This window comes from Stegodyphus dumicola, chromosome 5 (assembly GCF_044657685.1).
Source record: "Stegodyphus dumicola isolate Sdum_Otavi_A_Nest chromosome 5, ASM4465768v1".
NCBI lineage: Eukaryota > Metazoa > Arthropoda > Arachnida > Araneae > Eresidae > Stegodyphus > Stegodyphus dumicola.
This window is the reverse complement of record NC_140772.1, coordinates 27,842,817-27,866,361: the sequence shown is the minus strand read 5'-3', so window position 1 is coordinate 27,866,361 and position 23,545 is coordinate 27,842,817. Positions and strand designations below refer to the sequence as shown.

At 37.3% G+C, this 23,545-nt stretch overlaps 1 protein-coding gene across 2 annotated transcripts in view; it reads right to left on the bottom strand.

Moving 5' to 3' along the window:
* The window catches only part of LOC118182112 (ras-related and estrogen-regulated growth inhibitor-like protein A), a 246,321-nt gene that overhangs the window by 55,974 nt on the left and 166,802 nt on the right, over window positions 1-23,545 (bottom strand). For both annotated transcript variants that reach the window (XM_035351403.2, XM_085816512.1), the window contains exon 2: window positions 14,526-14,582. In XM_035351403.2, coding sequence (XP_035207294.1) covers window positions 14,526-14,582 — 57 coding nt within the window. The remainder of the gene's footprint in view (window positions 1-14,525; window positions 14,583-23,545) is intronic.

Sequence of the window (23,545 nt, the reverse complement as noted above, 5' to 3'; positions counted from 1 at the left end):
CGATGATGATGATGAGGAAAGAAGAAATGAATCTGCGTCTGACGAAAAGAGCTGCGAGGATTCCAGTGATGAAAACACTGAATAAAGACGTTTACTATTAATCACTAATTGTAGAAACTGTTAGCTAGATAGAAATGTTACGATTTATTTCATGTTCATATTTTACGATAGGTACCGTATATACGGTAGTGGTAATTAACAGTGATTGTTTCACATAACAATTGCCCACTAATAGGTTAATTCTATGTTCTACTACTTTATGTATAAATCCATTGTTGTATAAAATATGGTATCTAAATTTAAATAAAATTATCATACCATTAATTGATAGTTTATATACAAATCCACTGTTGTATAAAATAAGATTCAATAAATTCCTCATATCATTGATGCGCATTACATTCGCCGACAAACAATTTTTTTATTATTTAAAGTTTTAAAATGGGGATGCGCATTAGATTCGATGGCGCATTAGACTCGCATAAATACGGTATGCTGTGTAAAAAGGTCTTTTTCCTTATTGGAAAATCTTGATTTCTGTTGCAATACTTCAAAATGATTAAATTTCTAGGCTAAATAGAGTAATACTATTTCTGAAAGCTTATTGATAGCTTTTAGAACATATGTAACCAATTTGTTTATTATTAGAATCGAGAATTTACACATAAGATACAGTCGTGATCTGTTCATGAAATTTTCAGAATTTAATACGTTAAATTCTTCAGCTAATTGGAAAAGGGGGATATTGAAATCTCTACATATAATAAAAGAAAGAGTCTGTCTGTGTGTGTGTCTTTCGTTGCGCTGCGCGTATGCTAATAGACCCACGGCTACGAAATTTGGTACGTAGGTGCATCTAGACAAGAGCCAGTGCACCTCGAAGCGATTTTTTCGAAATTCGAATTCGAATTTTTTTTTTAATTTTATGTTTTGTGACGAAATCGCGTCATTTTGAGACATAATGGCTATAGGAAAGAGAGATTTTACTCTACACACTCCATTTTCACATCGTCATGAAACGTAGGCACTTAGCTATTTTACGAACTTAAAATAAATTTCGTGTTTCAATAAATCGATTCAATACGAATTTATTTAACAAAGTGAGCTTAACACCTTTTCAACGGGATTTTTTCTAAAAAGGTTTATTTTTTAAAATGTACAGTTTATTTTTCTTTGATTTTTGGACACGTTAAACTTTCATGCTTGCGACTGCTTTTACAAAAAGAATTTTAGAAAAATGATAATATTTTGTATTTTTAAAAAAAATTTTAAATGAAGCTTTCGAGTACACTTATCACATCTCACATCTTTAAAAATGCGATTTTGGCAACAGTCTTATTGTTGTTGATAGATTTTTGATGAAATCGCATCATTTTGAATAGTTTCATTCTTTTAGAAATATGGGTTTGGCAACAATTTTACATCGTATTTCTATGTCACTGTTTTTAAGATTGGCATATTTCAATGTCATTTATATATATATATATAATACATTTTTCTTGATCTTTTTGTATAAAGTTGTTCTCTTATTTCACTGTTTGTAAGATATTGAAAAGTTTTGCATGTTTTTTTTTTTTCCCTCCAACGGAAAGTTGGTTAATTTTTTTATGTGTAATATACACTCATGTCCACAAATTAAGGATAATTCGGAGTTTCGTGGAAATCGAACTCTAAAATAATTATATCACCTGTAAAATCACTACACACATCTTCATGAATCATATGAAAATTTCAGGAAGTAACCAGATGACACCGATGGTACGTTACAATGACGAGAGTATAAGAGAGTGATATATAAGGAATACAGGCAAAGAATTAAAATTGTTCGCAGACACTCTATAAGCATTTCAGTGCAATAACCGAATAGTTATGACACAAAGGACGCATTTGGATGATTTTTTACGTGGTAGAATTATCGGCCGTCTGGAATGTGGGCGTACCTAACTGGAAGTATCAGACGAACTTGGAATTGCCCAGAGTGTCATCTCCAGGCTTTGGCAACGATTCCAAGATGATGGTAATGTGAGTAGACGTTACAGCACAGGTCGCCCCAGAGTTACAACGCCGAATGAGGACCGGTATTTGGCAGTTACTGCCAAAAGAAACAGGCGGAGCACAGCCTCAGACCTGTCTCGTCAGCTCTCTTCAGCCACTGGTACGACAATTTCAAGGCTGACCGTGTACAGACGCTTAGGGTAGATTGGTCTATATGCTCGTAGACCTGTCAGATGCGTTCCACTTACTGCAACTCACTGTCGCCTGCGGTTAGCCTGGAGTAGATAGCATGCATTGTGGACACCTCAACAGTGGGCTTGTGTGATGTTTTCCGACGACTCCAGGTTTAGCTTGCAGTCTGATTCTCGCCGGACTTTCATATGGAGAGCTCCAGGTACCCGTTACCACCAAGAAAACATCTTTGGAGGTCAGCGTTACGGTAGTGCAGGAGTGCTCGTTTGGGGTGGAATTATTCTGGGTTCCAGAACTGATCAGCATATTCGAATTGGAACCATGGCAAGCCAAATCTATCGGCACGTCATTCTGGAACAACATGTAAGTTAGTTTTGAGGCGCCATGAGCACACAATTTGTGTTTATGGATGACAACGCCCGTCCTCACCGTGCAAGCATCGTAAGCGAATGCCTTCAATCGGAGGATATCATCCGTATGGACTGTCCAGCATTCTCACCGGACTTGTATTCAGTAGAGCACGTGTGGGGTATGCTTGGCCGACGAGTTGCAGCCCGTCAACCTCCTCCTACATGTCTACCGGAACTTCGAAGAGAATTGCTTTTTGAGTGGTGTAATAACCTTCAAGATCAGATCGATAATATGGTACTCAGCATGCCTAGGCGTTGTACGGACTGTATTGGATAGTCTGGGAGACATACAATGTATTAACAATCATACCAACCATGTAATATTGGTTTTTTGTAAATAGTTTTTTTATGTAATTTGCTCCAGGGAGAAAAAATCGCTAATTTTTTTAATAATATTGTTACGAATTTGGTATTTAAAAAGCTAATGTTAGTTCAATTATAAATTAAATGGTTTTATTTCTCGCGCAGTGCAGCGCGTGACGAATATTAAAAGAAAGCTAAGCCGGAAAAATTAAAAATACAAGAGCGCGTGCGTTAAATAAATAAATATCTCTTTTTGATTTCGAGAAAGTGCTGGAAAATTCTAGCGCGTGATTTTAAAATCTTATAAAAGGAGGAAAACATCTCAGTTTGTAGTAGTTGCTTAATTTATTGTTGTTTAGAAAACTGCTCTTGTTGATTGTAGCGAATTCGCGGATTAGCATTCTTTAGCTGTTTTGAATTACGTTCTAATGGACATTTGAGTAGTTAAAAGATAACTACTGTGAGATATTGTAATACTGCATGATAATTTGAGAAAATTTAAGCATTTTTGTTGTGATAATAATAAATTTTTGTTCATTTTTCATCGGACTTGTGCATTCATTTAGTAACGAATCCGTACGCACGCAACAATTTTTGGTGTCAGGAGTGGGGTTTGAATGCCAATAACAAGAGCGATGGAAGAGCAGTTAAGGCAATTGATAACAGCCTTTGCCTCGTTTAAAGAAGAAATGAAAGAAGAGATGAAATCAAGCCAAGGAAAGATGGAAGGGGCCGTCAACTCCGTTAAGGAAGAAATGAAATTGGGCCAGGAATCCGTTAAGGAAGAGATGAAATCTCTTAAAAATGAGATGAAAGCAGGTCAGGACGAAATGAAAAGAGAAATTACCTGCGTAATAGAAAATAAATTTGAGGCTATGGAAGGCAGAATAAACGCGGTTGAAACTAAAGTTGGACAAATAGAAGAAAGAGTTTCTTCGGTAAAAGAACAAGTAGAAGAAAGAATTTCTTCTGTAAAAGAACATATAGAAGAGAGAGTTTCTGCCGTCGAACAACAAATTGATGATAGGGTTTCTGCTGCCGTCGCCAAAGAAGTTGACAGCCTAAAGAAGTGCATAGCGACGGTAGGAAACAATTCTGAAAGTTTCAAATTTTTATCGATGCCTGCTCGTTCCGTTCTGAAACTATCTACATATGATGGGAATACCTCCTGGCAGGTGTATAGGACACAATTTTCTATCGTTGCGGATGCGAATGGATGGGATTCCCAAGCTAAGGCCTGTCATCTCGCCGCTTCTCTGAGAGCAGACGCAGCGGATATCCTGCAGACGCTTCCCGAAAATCAAAGGCTAGATTTCGAAGCTCTATCCTTTGGAGCTGCGCTTCGGCGAGAAATGTTTAAAAGACTACAGCAGGCTCCAATTAAAATCGCGTCAACAGAAGCTCACCGAAACGCTTCAGGAGCTCGCCACGGATGTTGAAAGGCTGTCACATCACGCCTTTTCGGAGTGCCCGACAGAAACAAGGTAAATCCTGTCCCTGCAATATTTCATCGATGGCATTCGGGACCCTGAAATACAGAAAGCACTGCGAATGGCGGATGTTAAAGATCTGAAAAGCGCTTTAGTGTATGCCATGAAATTTGAGGCAGCCCTGCAAGCCACCCGTCGAGACCGCCATCCAGTCAGAGCTGCTCAAGTCCAGGAGCCAGGGGATCAAGTCACTGCTCGTCTTGACGATTTAACTAGACAACTGAACGCCTTGAGACAGAATATTTGTGACAAGAAACCGACCGTAAAGTGCTGGAACTGCGGTGCTGAAGGACACATCCGACGAAACTGCAGAACACCCCAGGGCACGGATGCTAAGACTGCTCCTAACAAACAGCAGGGAAACTAATTAGTGGCCATCTCGCGGGGCGGAGGTTGCCAGATCATGAAAAGCCCTAGTTTAAAGCGCTTCAGATTTCTGCAGTGAAAGGCGGCAGTAATGGACTTTTCATAATAGGACATATTAATGGAGTTCCCTGCAATATGACGATAGATACAGGAGCCAACGTTACCATCATCCGAAAAGATTTGGCTCAACAACTGGGAAGCAAACTTATCTGGACGCCGCCCTGCGTTACCCTACAGACTGTGTCCGGTGAGAAGATCAACATCGATGGAAAAGTAAATGCTAACATCACGTTTGGAAGTGCCGCTTACCATCACACGGCATATGTAGCAGAGATCACTGATTCTTGCATACTCGGATTGGACTTTCTAAGGAAATACAATTTTTTCTTGGACTTTAAAAATAACGAATTGCATTCTACATCTGAGGACATAGCGTTATTTGGAGTCAATGATGAAGTTAAATCTGTCCATAAAATCATAGCACAAGACAATATCACAATACCGGCAAGAACAGAAATTTTACTTCCTGGATCCATAGCCGAAAACAGAAATTTCCGCTACGGCATCATAGAATATCCCAATAACTGTAATAGCCCAAAAGGAGTACTAGTAGCCTCAACACTCGTCGACCTATCCAGAACGGTTATCCCGGTGAGAGTCGCCAATGTAACTGAGAAGGGGAGAATTATTAAGAAAGGTGAAGTGGTTGCAGCATGTACTCCAGTAACCACCGTTGAAAGAAAGAGTAACATCCAAGAATCCGTGTCCTCAAAGAGAATTACATCGGAGTTACTGCAGAATGCGCAATTAAACGATAAAGAGAGGAATGCTGCCGATCGCGTCATTAAAGATCTTCAAGTTGTTTTCTCCCGCTCGTCTTCTGACGTGGGTCGAACTAGTTTGACACAACATAGAATAGATACCGGCGATCATCCCCCGATCAAGCAACATCCAAGACGTCTACCGTTTGCTAAACAGGAAGAGGTGCGAACACTGTTAAAAGATATGGAAGAAAGCGATGTCATCGAGCCTTCAGTAAGTCCATGGGCATCTCCCATCGTCCTAGTCAGAAAGAAAGACGGCTCAACAAGATTTTGCGTCGACTATCGCCGGTTGAATGAGGTTACGAAGAAAGACAGTTACCCTCTTCCTAGAATTGACGACATTCTAGACACTCTTTCTGGCAGCAAGTGGTTCTCAACACTTGATTTAAAGAGTGGGTATTGGCAGGTAGAAATACAGCCTGAAGACCGAGAAAAGACGGCATTTACTATGGGACAAGGGCTTTGGCAATTCAAGGTGATGCCGTTTGGACTGTGTAATGCGCCGGCAACATTCGAACGTCTTATGGAAACTGTTTTGAAAGGCCTTTCCTACGAAGCCTGCCTCATATACCTAGACGACATCATCATCGTCGGAAAGAGTTTTGAAGAACATTTAGAAAATCTTAGGAAGGTGCTTCAGAAACTGAAAGAAGCCAATCTGAAGCTGAGTCCCGCTAAATGCAAATTGTTCCGAAAGGAAGTGACTTACCTGGGACATGTCATCTCTGCAAAAGGTGTGCGCACGGATCCTGAAAAGGTATCAGCCGTTAAATCCTGGAAACGTCCCGAAAATGTCTATCAGCTGAGAAGCTTCCTAGGGCTTTGCACCTACTATAGGAAATTCGTGAAGGACTTTTCTTCCATCGCAAGACCCCTACACAAGCTGACAGAGAGCAACCAAAAGTTCTTGTGGACAAAAGAATGCGAGGATGCATTTAACAACTTAAAGGAGGCTTTAACATCTGCTCCAATCCTGACGTATCCTCAGATTGACCGACCATTTATTCTCGACACCGACGCGAGTAATGAAAGTGTTGGTGCTGTTTTGTCCCAAGAAATAGACGGCCAAGAACGTGTAGTGGCATACTGGAGCAAGTGCCTGTCTAAACCGGAGAGGAATTATTGTGTCACCAGGAAAGAGTTGCTCGCCATAGTCAAAGCTGTAGAACAGTTCCATCACTATCTATACGGCAGAAAATTCCTGCTCCGCACCGATCATGCATCATTGACCTGGCTTTTAAATTTCAAGAATCCTGAGGGTCAAATAGCCAGGTGGATACAGAGACTCCAAGAATATGACATCACTATCCGTCATCGTAAGGGATCATCACACGGAAATGCCGACGCCCTGTCTAGAAGACCTTGCCAAGAAAGCTGCCGATATTGTTCCAGGGTGGAAGCGAAATACGAGCTGCTGACTCCGGTCGCAAGACAAATTACAACATCAACATCGGCTGATCGAGAACCGTGGAGTGAAGTCAGGAAAGACCAGCTGGAAGACCGCGACATTAAACCCATAATTGATTTAATGGAGTCATCAAACAGAAAACCTACCTGGCAGGACATTTCTATCTGTAGTCCTACAACCAAACAATATTGGGCACTCTGGGATTCACTTCACATTCGAAACGGCGTCTTATACCGGAAATTCGAATCGGATGATGGGAAGACGCTCCGATGGCAACTGATACTTCCAAGATCCCGCATTCCTGATGTCCTTAAAGAACTACATAACAGCCCTACGGGAGGTCACTTTGGAATAATGAAGACCTTACAGAGAGTTCGTGAGCGCTTTTACTGGAATAATGCAAAGGATGACGTGCAAAAGTGGTGCCGATCTTGCGATGCCTGTGCAGGTCGGAAAGGACCAAAGAGACGCAGCCGAGGCAAGCTGCAACGTTACAACGTAGGGGCGCCTTTTGAACGTATCGCCTTTGACATCCTGGGACCTCTGCCACGAACTGCTGATGGCAACAAATACATACTCGTTGTCGTTGATTACTTCACCAAGTGGCCTGAAGCTTATCCTATTCCTGATCAAGAGGCTGTCACAGTAACTGAGGTAATGATACAGCACTGGATTTCCAGGTTCGGAGTGCCTCTTCAGTTACATTCCGATCAGGGAAGGAATTTTGCCTCGGCAGTAATCAAAGAACTATGCAAACTACTCGGCATTGACAAAACTCAAACGACGCCATTGCATCCCCATTCGGACGGCATGGTAGAGAGGTTCAATCGAACCATCCTTAATAACCTCTCATTAGTGGTTTCCAGAAACCAACAGGACTGGGACAAGAAATTACCACTCTTTTTACTGGCTTACCGCAGTGCTGTCCACGAGACTACCGGCTATTCTCCATCACAGATGCTCTTTGGTCGTGACCTTCGTCTGCCTTGTGATCTATTGTTTGGCCGCCCTCCGGATGCTCCTTCATCGTCTGAGGGATATATTCAAGATCTCCAGGCCCGGTTTGAAGTGATGCACAACTTTACACGAGAGCGAGTCAACTTGGCGACGGAGAAGATGAAGACCCGCTACGACACAAGAGCTACTGAACATCAGTTCCACGAAGGAGACAAGGTGTGGTTGTGGAATCCGACTCGACGGAAAGGACTTTGTCCGAAATTACAGTCACCTTGGGATGGCCCGTATACAGTCCTAAAAAGGCTGAATGACGTCGTGGTTCGGATTCGTAAGTCTTCGAACTCTAAACCTAAAGTCGTTCATTACGACAGGTTAGCTCATTACTATGGCCATAGTACGTAATGTAAATAATTGTAAATAGTATCAGACCATGGTCCTTTTTGTTTATAAATGTGTATTTGATTTGATTTGTATTTAGTATTTGATTCGCATTTAGTATTTGATTTGTATTTAGTATTTGATTTGCATTTAGTATTTGATTTGTATTTAGTATTTGTTTTGTATTTAGTATTTGATAGCATTTGATTTGTTTAAGTTAGTTATTGCATTTATTGTTTATATTGTTTGATATTGTAATGTAATGTTTATGCCACAATTGTAAGTTTAGCTTCCTGTCCAGGGATTGTACTGCCCGGGACGTGCAGTCCTTGGGAAGGGGGCAGTGTTACGAATTTGGTATTTAAAAAGCTAATGTTAGTTCAATTATAAATTAAATGGTTTTATTTCTCGCGCAGTCCAGCGCGTGACGAATATTAAAAGAAAGCTAAGCCGGAAAAATTAAAAATACAAGAGCGCGTGCGTTAAATAAATAAATATCTCTTTTTGATTTCGAGAAAGTGCTGGAAAATTCTAGCGCGTGATTTTAAAATCTTATAAAAGGAGGAAAACATCTCAGTTTGTAGTAGTTGCTTAATTTATTGTTGTTTAGAAAACTGCTCTTGTTGATTGTAGCGAATTCGCGGATTAGCGTTCTTTAGCTGTTTTGAATTACGTTCTAATGGACATTTGAGTAGTTAAAAGATAACTACTGTGAGATATTGTAATACTGCATGATAATTTGAGAAAATTTAAGCATTTTTGTTGTGATAATAATAAATTTTTGTTCATTTTTCATCGGACTTGTGCATTCATTTAGTAACGAATCCGTACGCACGCAACAATATCAAACATATAGCATCTTTGTTTGCTCTTTACCTTTTGTTTAATAAATAAGCTTTACAGATAAGTCAAATTTGTTTTGTTTCTAACTCTTCCTTTGCCTGATCTTGCATTATCCTTAATTTATGGACATGAGTGTATTTTTTTAAAAATTTGTGTTTTTTTTTCCCGGAAGTTTTCTGCAGAGCAAAATTCTGCGCAGTTTTTAAATTTAACGTTTGGTGTTCCCTTCAGGCATTTTTACGGTACATTTAAAAGCCAGGCGAAGGCTGGCAGCGTAGCTGCTAGTATTAAATAAAATAATATTAAATCGTTTTATGCATTTTATTGATAAAGATGGCACTAAAAGCCATGATAGATTAAAAACTGTTTTGTGGCTCATTTATTGACCATATCTTTTACATAACATCGAAGGATTCTATAGCTGAACATTATTGTTCGTTAATATCAATACCGATGTCTTCGAAATTTTTCTCATTTCTACGAAATATTTATATAACGAGCTTTTACACTTAAAAATTTGCATCTTTTTTTCTTGCCATTTTTGTCTTCAGCTACTTTTGAAGAATTTGATTTCTGAGCTGCAATTCATGAATAGTTACTTTAACATTTCAATGTTTAGTAGTTTTGGCTAGCATGCACTGCTGCTAGGCCTACTTGAAAGCCTGTTAACGACTTATTGCTAAGACTAGAAGATGACTACAAGAGAGGAAGGATGTAAAAGGCCCTTTTATTGAACTCAGTTATTTACAGGTGGCACAGTCTTTGTGCTTAACAAATCCACCGTTCACTCGTGGCGATAAAACTAAAGATAATAGTCAACTAAGCTATATTCAAAGATAAGATAGAATTCCAAAGCTACACAAATTAATTTAACCTCGCAGGTTGACTCAGAAACCTACACCGGCGTTATATCAAACTTCGGCAGCAAGAATGGAAGCCGATATTCAAAATTCAAATAGCTGGTAGAAACAACAACGTGCGCATTCAGGAGCGAAATACGCTCTGACTAACCTTTTCGCGCCTTCAGTTTAAATACACTCTCGTTCATTCTAACTCATTACATCCTGGCGAGGAAACGGAATAGAAACAAGAAATGATAAAAAAAAAAAAAAAAAAAAAAAGGCTAGCAAATTAAAATAATTATTAGTAAAAATAATATAAACCTCACAACATCAACACTTAATATTTTTTAATGCTTAAAGTGCTCTCTAAAATAAAACCTTTCCTACCTTTTTCTTTGGCAATTAAATTAAAGTTGCCGGCCGAAAATGTTTTTTATACTATTTTCATTTCCTGTATTCAAATCATTCGACTTTTATTCATGACTGAGATCTGAATTATTTTCTGTCTAATTTATGTCTTCATGATCTGGAATGGTAGATAGTTGTCTTAGAAAGGAACATTTTCTTCTTTATATATATAAGCGGCTAAAGTGTGTGTCGCCGATGGTTTATTGTTGCCACTCGAAAAAAATGAGCGCGGAAATTAACGTTTCCGCAGTTTTTAATTAATATCTCGGCTGATTAAAGTCGTACGAAGATGAGAACGGTATCGATGGATTCGGAGAATTTTTGTGGAATCCGAGGATACGCGTCCCGAATTTCAACTCGGCGCCGTTCCGTAGATATTCTAGAAAAAAGAATTTGGCACGTAGCCAAATCCCTCTAATAGGGAAAACCCAAGAAAGAAAGTGGAAAATGTAGGGAAAACGTACGGGAAAACTAGTTTTTAATTAATATCTCAGCTACTTAAAGTCCCACAAAGACGCGAATGGTTAAAATGGCGTGCCACGGACTTGCGGAATCCAACGGTGTGCTTCGCTAAGCCCGGGAGCCAGCCGTTTCGGAGGAGATAATGTTACTTCACCCCATATATATATGCGGCTTAAGTGTCTGTTTGTCGCCGATAGTTTATTGGTTGCTTGCGTAACTGTACTAGCCAATGGGGTGAAATTGCCACGCCACAGGATGCCGTTTCAATTGAGACGTAGACAATTTCCTGTAAAACTTGCCTTTGCTGTGATCATTAATAAGTCTCAGGGTCAAACGCTTAAGCATATTGGCATTTTTTTACCTGAGCCTGCCTTTGGACACTGTCAACTTTATGTTGCTGTTCAACAGTTCGTGAAAGAACTCTAAATTAAACGTAAACTAACGTAAAATTAAAAATAATTTATGGTCCTCTGCAAGGCGAGCTTAGAAATGATGGAAAGATCTACACAAGAAATGTTGTGTACAAAGAGATCTTTGACATGTGAATTAACATTTTATTACTTAAATCACCTTTATTTATTGAGTTAGCGGTGGCTCTTAAGAAATGTACCGCCAGTGGTTTCCTTCATTGCACTATACTTTAAACAATTAAACAAGTAGAAGGAGGAAACCCCGGGGGGGCAGTAAGCAAAGTGGCATCCTCGCCACCTACCCTGGGTAATTCAGTTTAAATTAGCAGACACCTTTGCACAAATCATTTTAATTACAATTTATAATATCTAGAACAGCGGTCATTTAGTATGACCGCCGGACTTTCTAGTAGTATTAATAAGCATTATCTTCATTAGTAGATTTCTTGATTTCCCTATCCATGACGCATGTCACAATGTTACTTTCTTATATCTGTGATAATAATTGTAATCAAATACCGAAGACGACGACCATGGTTAATCAGTCATGAGTAATCCGAAGGCAGTTAGAAAAGCTCAGAAAAGAAGAATAATCAAAATTATAATTATCAGAAAAATACTGTAGGAAACTTAGCTGTATTTTCAAGCAGTTTTTTGGAGAATAATTTCATTTGGTAGTAAAGTAAAGTAGTATTCAAAATCAAAAGAATACAGGTAAGTAACTGAAGAATAAACATCTAGAAACGAAGAAATTATTATATATATCATAAAGCAAACAAAATTTACAAGAGAATCTGAAAAATATTATTAAGTTCAAATTTAAGTGAATAAGTCGTTTAGAACTTGTTGCTTTCCACCGCACAGTGCTTGTATATTTCAGATTACGGACAATATTCTTACGGAGAAGAATTACCATCAATTACTATTAGGTTGTCCGGAAAATAATGCAGGTTTTTAACGTATATCTTTATAGTATCATAACTCATCTCAAAAACAATTTTATTACTCAAAATAAGCAGCAGCCGAATTAATGCATTTTTGCCAATGAGATATAAGTTAAGACACAATAACACGCCGAATAATACTAATTCAACAATTCTAGATTTTCAAACAACAAAAATCAGCGTTATATTTACAAAATTTTCACAGGACTAGTTTCGATGGTTTAACCGAACCACCATCCTCAGCTGCAAAACCGCAAATGAACAAGATAGGAAATAATGATTAGATAAGATAAGAAAGCCTGGACAATAATAAGCAAGTGGCGCCATCTCTTGGTGAAACCAGAACTAAAACATAATTTCTTTAAAAGCCGAAGGCAAAGTTGGATTGGAATTAGGATCGTTAACTAGAACAGAAAGATTTTTATGAATGTGAAATGCCTCTAGAAAATCCAGTTCTCCAATGGAAGATGTTTTTTTTTTTTTTTTTTTTTTTTTTTTTTGAATAATTTTGGCAGCAGAAAAATTGAAAGTGTGATTTTCGGACCAACAACGTTGAGCAACAGAAGACTTCTGTGTTTCCTTTTTTCTAACATATGCCTCATATTCATTGACGCGAAATTTTAAGGCTCTCTTAGTTTGGCCAATGTAAATTAAACCACACTGGCAAGGAATCCTATAAATACCCCAGGAATTCATATCCGGAATGGGGTCCTTGAGTATGGAACTCGGAATTTTATTGATGGGAGAATAAACAACCCGAAAGTTAAATTTCTGCAAAATATGTGCAACTTTATAGCTAATTGATGAAAAGAATACATAAGTGAGATATAAGTTTATTTATACCGGTAAGAATAATATTCTGGAGTTCTGGACGCGATAAAGTTAAAGGCGGTTTTGACCTCGTCTCGGTTTCTGAAGCATTTCTTCTGCAGAATGTTATCCAGATGTTTGAAAAGGTGATAATCGGTCGGCGAGAGGTCAGGCGAATATGGAGGAAGAGGGAAAGTCTCGTATCCCTATTCGTCCAATTTCTGTAGGGTCACTTGCACGATGTCCGGCAGAGTATCGTCATAGAGAAGAACTGGCCGCTTTCTGTTGACCAATGCCGAGCACATGCGTTGCAATTTTTGGTGCATTTCGTTGATTTGCTGACAGTACTATCTGTTGTAATCGTTTCGACCAGATCGAGGAAGCTGTGGTGGAGGAGACCGGCCTCAGACCACCAAACAGTCATCATAATTTTCTTTTGGTGCAAATTGCATTTGGTGCATTTGGCTTTGGAAAGTGTTGTGGTGTCTGACCGCAGTCCAACCACTGATCTGAATGTTGCCATTCGTTGGAGAGAATCTACTTTTCATCGCACGTAACAATGCGATCAAAAAAAAGGTCGTTTTTGTTGAGGAGAAGAAGAGCAGACGATATTTCAAAACGGCGATTTTTTTTATTTTCGCTCAATTCGTGAGGCACCCACTTATCGACCTTCTTTGACTTTCCTATAACGGTTCAAGTGATCAGAAATCGTTGTTTTGCTTACGCCAAACTCTCGAACCGTTATGCACGCGTTTAAATTCTACTAAAGTCTTCAAATCATCGTCGTCAACAGCTGAAGTGCGTCCACGATGCTCTTGATCTTCCAGGTCAAATTCTCCACGACGAAACTTTTGGTATAACCGTTGAACTGTAGATTCATTAACACTTTTTTCACCCCATACTTCGTTGACATTTCGAACCGTTTGTGCTGCTCTGTGGCCTAGCTTCTACTCATAAAAGTAAATTTGCAGAAAATCCCGTTTTGATATCTAAACAAAAACACCTAGTAAATATTTTTCAAAATAATTTCGGAACAAAATGATTATTATAGAAATATAGAGCGAAACTAGAGCTTCAAAATGATATATAAACTAATGTAATTCAAAAATATTTTTGTTGCTAAAAATGTACAGGAAAGATAAATAATTGCAAAAACCTGCATTATTTTCCGGACAACCTGATATGATATCATCTACTGTCACTGCTGCTGTCCCATATACTTTTCTTTTCTGCTTTGCATTTTCTATAGACAATTTTCTTTTGCGTTAATAGTTTACGACAGTAATTTTTCCGTTTTCACGCAGTAAAGAAATTTGGCATTTCAATTTTCAATCTCCAGACAGGATATGATAAATATAGAGCCCGGTTAATCGAGAGTTAACTATAATTTCGTTTTATTGCATCAATAAGAATACACATGTTTCCGTTAATATCTAATTCAGTACAAGCCTTTCTAGAGACCATAGGAAAACTTTACTCTTACCTGTACTGGAACTGTATTCACCAATGTAGCGCTTTGTTAGGTACCGGACAGTGACAGCTGTAAGAAAAAACACATTCATATTAGCTTCAACAAATTAATTTTAAGATACATTTTTCTTTCAATGAGATACATTCCGCAGGAGAAGAAGAGGAAAAATGACATTGTTTGTTTACATTAGCTGTACATAAGACACGTGATCTGAGGCCATCTGCATTGTTTGGTTACAAAAGCTATACATAAATCACGTGATCTCTGAGATCATCGGAATGTATCTCATTAGATTTCTATAATTCTTTGATGAAATAGTATATAGAAAATGAGGCTGAAGAAGAACAAAACAAGCTTATGCCTTATTCATTTTATGACAGTTCTTAAAATGTTCACGCAGTTTGTCTTGATAATTTTTAAGATATTGGATTACCAAAAAATTTGTTAATTTTTTTCTCAGTTTTTTTGGAGGAGGGCGCATGAGAAAGGTGCTATGCTCTTACCGGGGTTCGGATATTTCAACTAGCTGGAGGTAAGCTATCATTTACACCATGACGGTACGTAAGGAGTAATGCGAGAATTTCTTATAAGTATAGGTTTTGGTATGGTTTCGTTTATTTGATTGTGGCAAAGAACTCAAGGACTATCTTCGAATTATACACATGGGGCAAAAACCACGAAAGCACCCATTCAGACAGCACTTTTGCCGGAATTCGAACCCCGGACCGAACTATCAGTGTTCAGCGGCTTTACCACTCCCTTATATATATAGTAATAAAACCCAGTGACACATCGATCGATCATATATATGTCTTTGAAGATTTTATGCTGTTGTTTTGAATAAAAAATTGTTTTTGTCAAAACGATAGCATTAACTTTTAAAGATACGTATATATATTGTTGCGTTTTTTTTTTCTGACACCAATTGTTACGTTATTTTCTTCCTTCACGTTCGTACGGGGTTTATAGATTTGGAATGAATAACGAAGACACTTGATGAAGTATCGAAACACACTTTATTTAGCCAATATTAATCAGGACAGCTCCAAAGTCACTTTTACAGTCGTCGAACATCTACAATAAACACTCTGGAACAATCAGCGACACAGCCTTCACACTGTCAGGCAATAACGGTGGAGACAGCTTCACTGCAAAGCACCAGAGTACAGCTCCCGACTCTGCTCGGTCGTTCTCGGAACTCCACGTACTCTCGAGACTGTCCACGCTACAACTCGCGATGCACTCGACGACACGCAGAGCACAGCTCCCGACTCTTCGGTTCAGTCGTTCCCGGAGCTTAACAGACTCTCTCGACGATGCACTAACCGCGATACACTAAGAGACTCTTCGATGCACTCGACGACAAACTCGGCGCTAGACTTCGAGACACTCGCTCAATGACTATCAGCCCGCTAGACGAGGCACACTCTAACTCGCATTCTGGACCAGCAGAGTTTATATAGCTTTCGGCTTGTGTTCGTGAACATTCTGGGCTAAACCGGTAAGAATTCGTTCCAGAAGGCTCTTCATCCGTCCATGGTATATCACCAATTTCGTCGCCAAATGGGCGATTTCTCACCAAATGTGGCAACCTTGCCTTCCCTTGCTATTTTATGGCAAACCTAAACATGCTTTGCGGGAAAGCTATCTCACCGCGCCTGGACATTTCGTAACAGTATGATAAGTGTGACTCTATATATTACTAGGTTTATTTCAGAGTATACTATTATACACCTTGCTACAAGACCCGGGTTTATAAACACGTTTCCCGGTAATTTAGTTTAAATATCACGCTGAATAACATAAAAAAAGTCCAACATTAAGAATCAGCCTAAATTTTTAAAAAATTTTGCTGCATTAGTTTCGATAATTTTTAGAAGGTAGTTCAAAAACTATCGAACCTAGTACTGCAAAAAGTTTTTTAAATTTACCCTGATTGTTAAAGTTGAACTTTGTTTTTGAACGTTTGCCGGTAGTTTACTGAATCGCCTGGTATTTAATTTTTAGCTTTTATTAAGGAAAACGTTTTCCAGCAATGAGTAAAATTTATTGAATTAATGTAACTTAATTTGTACGAAATGTATTATTCACCCCTAGTGATTTTCAGCATAATTTTTCTTGTCAAATTTTATTTGATCGAAATTGTCTTAATCTACTTGAAGACTTCTGTAGAGCTTTAATAAAGGTTCAAGCAATGCTTAATCAGTTAATAATTATTTAATTTTGTTTCCCGTTAATATATGGCGCATTTGAAGACATAACCGTAAAATACTTAATTATTAATTTTATTTTCATCATATTTAAAAAGACTTTGATAAATAAATAAAAGCTTTATCTATCTATTCATATTTTCTCAGTATAAAAGCTGAAGAAAATTACAAAATTAAATCAACCAAAGAATGTAAAATTTAAACTCTCAAAATTAAATATTAATATATTTTACATTAGAATCATAAATGCTTCAATAACTTGAAGGTTGCATTATAAAGCGAATTTAAGGAAATTTGGAGATCTCTGGAAATGGCATTGCAGCACAGTGCCTCCAGGGTTTCATGTTTCAAGGTTTATAGATATGTCACACAAAGCAGAATCTTTAGAAACACCACCTATCTCTTATAGTTTGAAATAAGAATGCAGGTTAAAAAAAAAATAGCTGTAACGACATTTCATGATAGACGTTAGAATTGGGAAGCTTAAGATGCTAATTTATGTTAATGAATTGCATAATAAAGTCTTATCTTGCTTAGTCCCAGTTACTTCATATTATTCATACCCTAATCCCACGTGATTCTTGGAACATGTTTGTTATCGTCGGTTTCCTGGGTATAGCAGACCACTTGATAGAACTGTCAGAAGTAAAGAAAGAAAAGAAGGTGTTTCGTGTTTTGCAACACCGAGGGGGTTCCAGATGACCTACTCGCTCGTAACTTAATACTTCCGCAATTGCAGGACACTGGCGCCGAATGTCGTGGGCGGAATCCATAAAAAAAGTCAAATTCCCATCCCTGAGGATTAAACGAAAGTGTCCACGGCGGAAGCCCGACGTTTGGCCATACGTTGTTTCAAAATTTCGTCATCTTTCTGCATTATTTGGGCGTCTTCAGGTGTATTGCTTCTTCGTCAATTATTGGGACTACGGAGAAAGAGGCAATGGGGTCACGTGGTGCTCCAGGGTGGCTGGAAGTAAGTAATTCGATACTCCAATGAGCAAGTCAGTCTGCACTCTCGCGCCCATTTCGCCAGACATTGACGATTCAGGAAAATCTTGTATCGTATAGTTCTTGACCTGCACTTGAGAGTAGCGGTCAGACGTATTGATAGATCTGCTTCTTGTGCAGCAGTTTATAACCAATTTATCCTGCATGATTTGTAAATATGCTAAAAATACCAGAATCTAGATATCCGAGATGCAAAGAAAATAAGCAAACGAAATAGTGAGTTAATTTCAATAGCAAGAATCAGGAACTTATTTATGTACGGCCAAACAATTATTAAACTATTAGAACAATTATTAAACTGATAAACAATTTAATTGCATGTTTTGTCATATATTTGTAATTTAAGTAATTAAGGCTTGTATTAAAATCACGAAAAATTCTTTTTTATTCTTAATTAATTTATTATTTATTTTCTTTTTTTATTTTTTATTTTTATCAAATTAAAAGAAGACCGTGATTTAAATGTACGCGTTTATATTTTATAAAGTACAAAATAAACTGAAACCATGAGAACAAAACACTTAGGAAAATAAAATGTGTTTTTTATTAATGAAAAACTAATAAATTATTAGTTTATTCACAAAATAATTTATATAATACTCAACAGTGATTATTTACTGTATATATTTATGAGCACTATATCTTTTTATATATTAATCGTAAAACCTTTTACTCCAGGTTTCCGGTTTTGCAAAAGTTTTTGCTCCGAGCTTTGGTTAGAATATCAGCGAAATAAAATTCAGCCTACTAGTTAATGATAAATTAAAAGAATTGCATTTAAAGAAGATTTATCGAACTGTGCTGATAAACAGAAATAACAGTTGTCGTGACATGAGTGTTGTTTTTTGTGTCAAGCTAATTACAACTCTCATAATCGCGGACTTACGGGACGCCATTTTGTGCATTCGCGTTTTCTTAATTGTTTCTATATAATTTGTCCAATGCGGGAATTTCGGTTACATGCGGTCCGGTTTTCCATAACAACATACCCCTTACCCGACTTTCACATGTACAACAAGGTTTACTCTACCGACGAGAAATCTTTCAGCATGTGGCGACACTGACTTATAAGTTTGCTCATAAGCAACTATTCCTTTTGCGTCTTTGTTTCGTCCTTTTCTGTCAGTGATGTCATAGAACTCGATAGTTGAAAAGACAATCTTATATGTCTACTGATAGTACTTATTACAAAGAATGACCAAGCAGAGTTCCTATCATTTCATCCAAGTTATCAGAACTGTAACTACTCATTAAGAAGTGTTATCCTCTTGTCCTTTTGCTTTTGTATGCGTCTTAAACTAAAAATCCAATATAACATCTAAAAGGAAGAATGAAGATAATAAATCAACACAAAAATTCAGAGTTTTGATATTATCTAAAAAAGATCTAGCTTTAGATAAATTGAAGTAAAGTACACGTGTTTCATCGCTTGCAAAGAAACTATCTATAAAAGAATAAAATATAAAAACAGGCTGAAGAAAATATTCGGTCTAATGTCAGAGGTTCACGTGATACTTTGGCAAAGGTTGCTCAAAATTTAAGAATTCCTCAGTTGGGAAAAAGTGTTAATACGAGGGCAATCCCCCAAAAAAAAGGTCTCCTATATTTTTAGATATACAAAGAACCGTTTATTTTCTATAATTGCTACATCACCTTAAAGATTGAAGAATGCTTTATTTTTCAACATAATCGCCATTTCGGTCGATGCATTTTTGTAGACGCTGTGGCAATTTTACGATGCCCATGTCATACCAGCTTCCCGCCATGCCCTTGAGGAAGCGTTGAATCATCAACAGTTCAATCTTCAGAAGAATCAACCCGTTGCTGTTTGTGGTCGTCTGTCAGCATACGTGGCACCCATCTTGCACACATCTTCCGATATTGCAACTTTTCCTTTAAAATCCTCTGGATGGTGCTTCTGGAAACCTGAGGAACCAAAATGCAGAGAGCATCCAGAGTGATCCTCCGATCTTTACGCATGAGTTCCTCAACTTTCGCGATTGTCTCGTCGGCAATTGATGGCCTCCCGCTCCTTTCTTCGTCATGAATTTCAGTACGACCGGCTGTAAACTCTACACCACTTGCGAACGTTTTTGACATCCATGCATGATTGTCCATACACTTCCGTCAATAGGCGGTGAATTTCAACCGGTTTAACGCCTGTTGCGTTCAAAAATCGAATAATTCGCACTTGGCGGTAACGTTTATCGGGAGCTCCATTTCGAATGGCTGCCAAGCCAAGACTGAGCATCCGAGCGAAGCGCCTGAGTGCTTATGTGGGAGCGAAGAAGGCACTACTCACAACACTGTTGCCAACAACCGTATTAAAACTTTCTCTACGTCCCCAAAAAATTGGAGACCTTTTTTTGGGGATTGCCTTCGTAGTTTGGACTGAGAATCAAGTAAACGAAAAAGGTTTAGTTGTGGATCGTGCTGTTATGTGAAACAATGCTTTCGATTTGTTTTCTTTTGTTTTAAATAGAGATGGTCAATCTTCAAAAAAAAATTATTTTCAAGCGAACAAATGTTGGTTGAAAGCTTTAAGCTTGGTTTTAATTTGTATAATGCAAAGCCTCAGGGAGAAGCTGTCTGTGCAGATAAAGATTCAGCAGAGAAATTCAAATCTCAATTTTTGAAATTAGTAGAAGATAATGGTTACGCATTGCAGCAACCTTTCTATGTGGATAAGACGACTCTGTTTTATAAACGAATGGGATAACGAACCTACAACACAAAGACAAACAAGATGACCCCAAGTTTAAAGCTTCTGAGGACAGACTCACTTTGTTTTTTGTGGATATACATCGGGCTTCTTAAAATGCAAGCCTCTGCTCATCCATAGGTTAAAACGAAGCATTCTGAGCAACTGCCGGTTGTGTGGAAGCGGAATAAAAAAGCTTGGTTAACAAAATCCCCCTCTTTAATGCCTAATTTGAAAGTTCATTCGTTAAAGAAGTCAAACACTACTTCGAGCAGCAAAATCTGAGCTTCTGAGCATTAAATTTCTCCTAATGCTCAATTATGCTCCAGGACACAGTGCTGAAGCTTTTACAACATTGCATCAGTATATAAAAGTTTTATTCCTTCCATCGAGCACCACTTTCGTAATCCAACTAATTGAGCAAGGAATCAAAAAAACATTCATTCTGTGTCCTATAAACATCTATTCTGTGTCCTGGAGCATAAGCATTGAGCATTAAATTTCTCCTAATGCTCAATTATGCTCCAGGACACAGTGCTGAAGCTCTTACAATATTGCATCAATATATAAAAGTTTTATTCCTTCCATCGAGCACCACTTTCGTAATCCACTAATGGAGCAAGGAATCAAAACATTCAAAGCCTGTTATTTCAGGCATGTTTATGTCCCTGCAAATAAAGAACTGGGAAAAGGTAAGCACGACGCACTAATGACATTCGTAAAACAATTCAAAGTTAAGCACTGCATAGAAATTATTAAACTCGCATGGAAGCAAGTGAATTCATCAACAATAAATGCTTGTTGGAATCAGCTCTGGTCCGTAAGCTGTCAAAAGTTTAAAAGGATTTATATCGATTGAAAATGAAACCGAGAAAATCATAAAAATTGCAAAAGCAATAGACGGCGAAAGGGTTTTCAGATATGGAAAAAGGAGAAATCGAAGAATTAATCCAGAAATACTTTCGTGAAATGATAAATGAAGAATCCGATAGCCGACTGTGAAAGCAGCGATCCTGAAAAAGATAAATATTCTTTAATGTACAAAACGCTAACGAATTGTTAAAAAATCTGATGTGTACACCACATGACTTCCTTGTACGGAATATTAAATTATACGCATTTTTTCTTGCATTTCATTCAAACTTATTGGATTGAATTAAATCTACTTCGCCGACAGCGCATAAACCACAAGAGAATAAATGCATTCTTTAAAATTCACTCTAGTATTTTTTTACCATAGCGACACTCTGGCGCTAGATTCACTTAACAGTAATATATTTCGTTCATATTATAATTCATAATGCACAAAATTTATATCATTTAAAGAATAGAATTATCTAATCGTTGCCACATGTTCTATTTAAATACTATAATAAAGGCAGAATGATGTATAAAAGAAATTAAGCAAACAAAACAAAAAAGAAACAGTTTTTCACAAACGATTGAGTATTTCTCATTCAATTAATTCAGTTCTCACTTCCCGAGAAGGCAAAAATACATAAAAACTCAAAATATCTGTATTAAAAATTGCGAAGTAAATCTCAAACACTTATTTCCTCGAAAAAATTCCAGAAAGAATTAAGCATGATTTAATTCGCAATAATAAATGAAGGCGTTATCTTTGTTGTTGCGAAGCTAAGTTTCTCTAGAATGGCAACAAATCCACTAGTCTGCTGTTTCAAATGTAAACATTCAATGGTCGCCGTCACAAAAAAAAAAGCTTAGCGGCACTTAAACAACTTTAAAATTGTTTTATAATTTTTTTTGGAGGAGAAGGGTCTTTTATTCTGTCCTTAGGTACAGATATCACGCAAAAACATCGTTAAATTGCATTCGATAGCGGTCAAAATGGATATTTTCGTTGAAATATGCTGCCTGAAACTTTTCGCGATTACAATACTTCCTTCCTTTTTACTTCGTACAAGAAAGTAAAAAGACACAGGAAGTGTCTGATTTTGATATGGAGAAAGAAGACAGGTTATGTGAGAGGTACTAAAAATCTTTACATTCTTACAGTGAAACGTTCAGTAAGTTGCGTCAGACATTTTCACAAATAAAAGTTATCAACTCTTTAAAAAAAATAATTATATCAGGTGCCTGCTTAATAAACAGTACTAAAAATCCTTTCAATCAACATTTGTTTCATTTTCCTCTTTTAATTAGAGTAACATTTAAGTTTGTGTAAATTATACATATTTTCTTCACACGAATTGTACCTAAACGCACTTTTTAACTTTGTTGACTTTAACCCAAGTTAACTTTGCAGAGTTCGATTTTTCCGTAAGCACAATATGTTAACCTCAACGTTCGGCAAGGGTTTACTGCCGATATTTTTTATTTTTGATGTTGTTTGCCTGAGGAAGATATCCTTTTAAAAGATATTCAGGTCAGCTTGAGATTACGTGCTTTACGTATCGGAAGTATACAAGAACTGCTCATCCATCTTGTTCTGTCTCTGCGAATGAATGATTTCAACTCATTCTTGGCTGCAGTTGAATGAAATTATTGTTCGTGCATGAGTCGCAGAATATTGGATAAAAGTGTAGCATTATACGGTGAGGAAAAAGACATCTGGCGAATGTAATTCTAATTTCATATTATTTCTAAATGAAATATTGTATGTCAACAAAAACATACTTAGAATTGCGGCATGTTTTGAGCTTATAAACGACTGTATATTTAAAGGAGAAAGCTATATTGTTTAGCAATAAACTTGATACTTCAAATAAAATTTTCTTGTGTAATGGTGCGGCAATTTTATCTTATTTGCTAAACAGAAATATGTGAAAGAGTAAAAACTTAACTTTAACTAAAGAGTAAAACTCCATTTTCAAATAATAGAGTTTAATTATATACGAAACGTATGATATTAATTCTTTTCACGTAGTTGTTACCTTAGAGAACACGGATATTGTGCAAAAGAATTCCAACAGCACCATTACGTTGATACAAAAAACCAACATGGCATTCGTCACCAAAATTGATTACTTAAAGAAACTGCTAGCATCCATATAGTTTAACTTCTTCATCAATTTGTAAGGAATTCGTACATTACTCTGTGCCTGCTTTCTTGATGTAAGTTTTTAGATGTTCAGTTAGAAGTTTGAATCTCC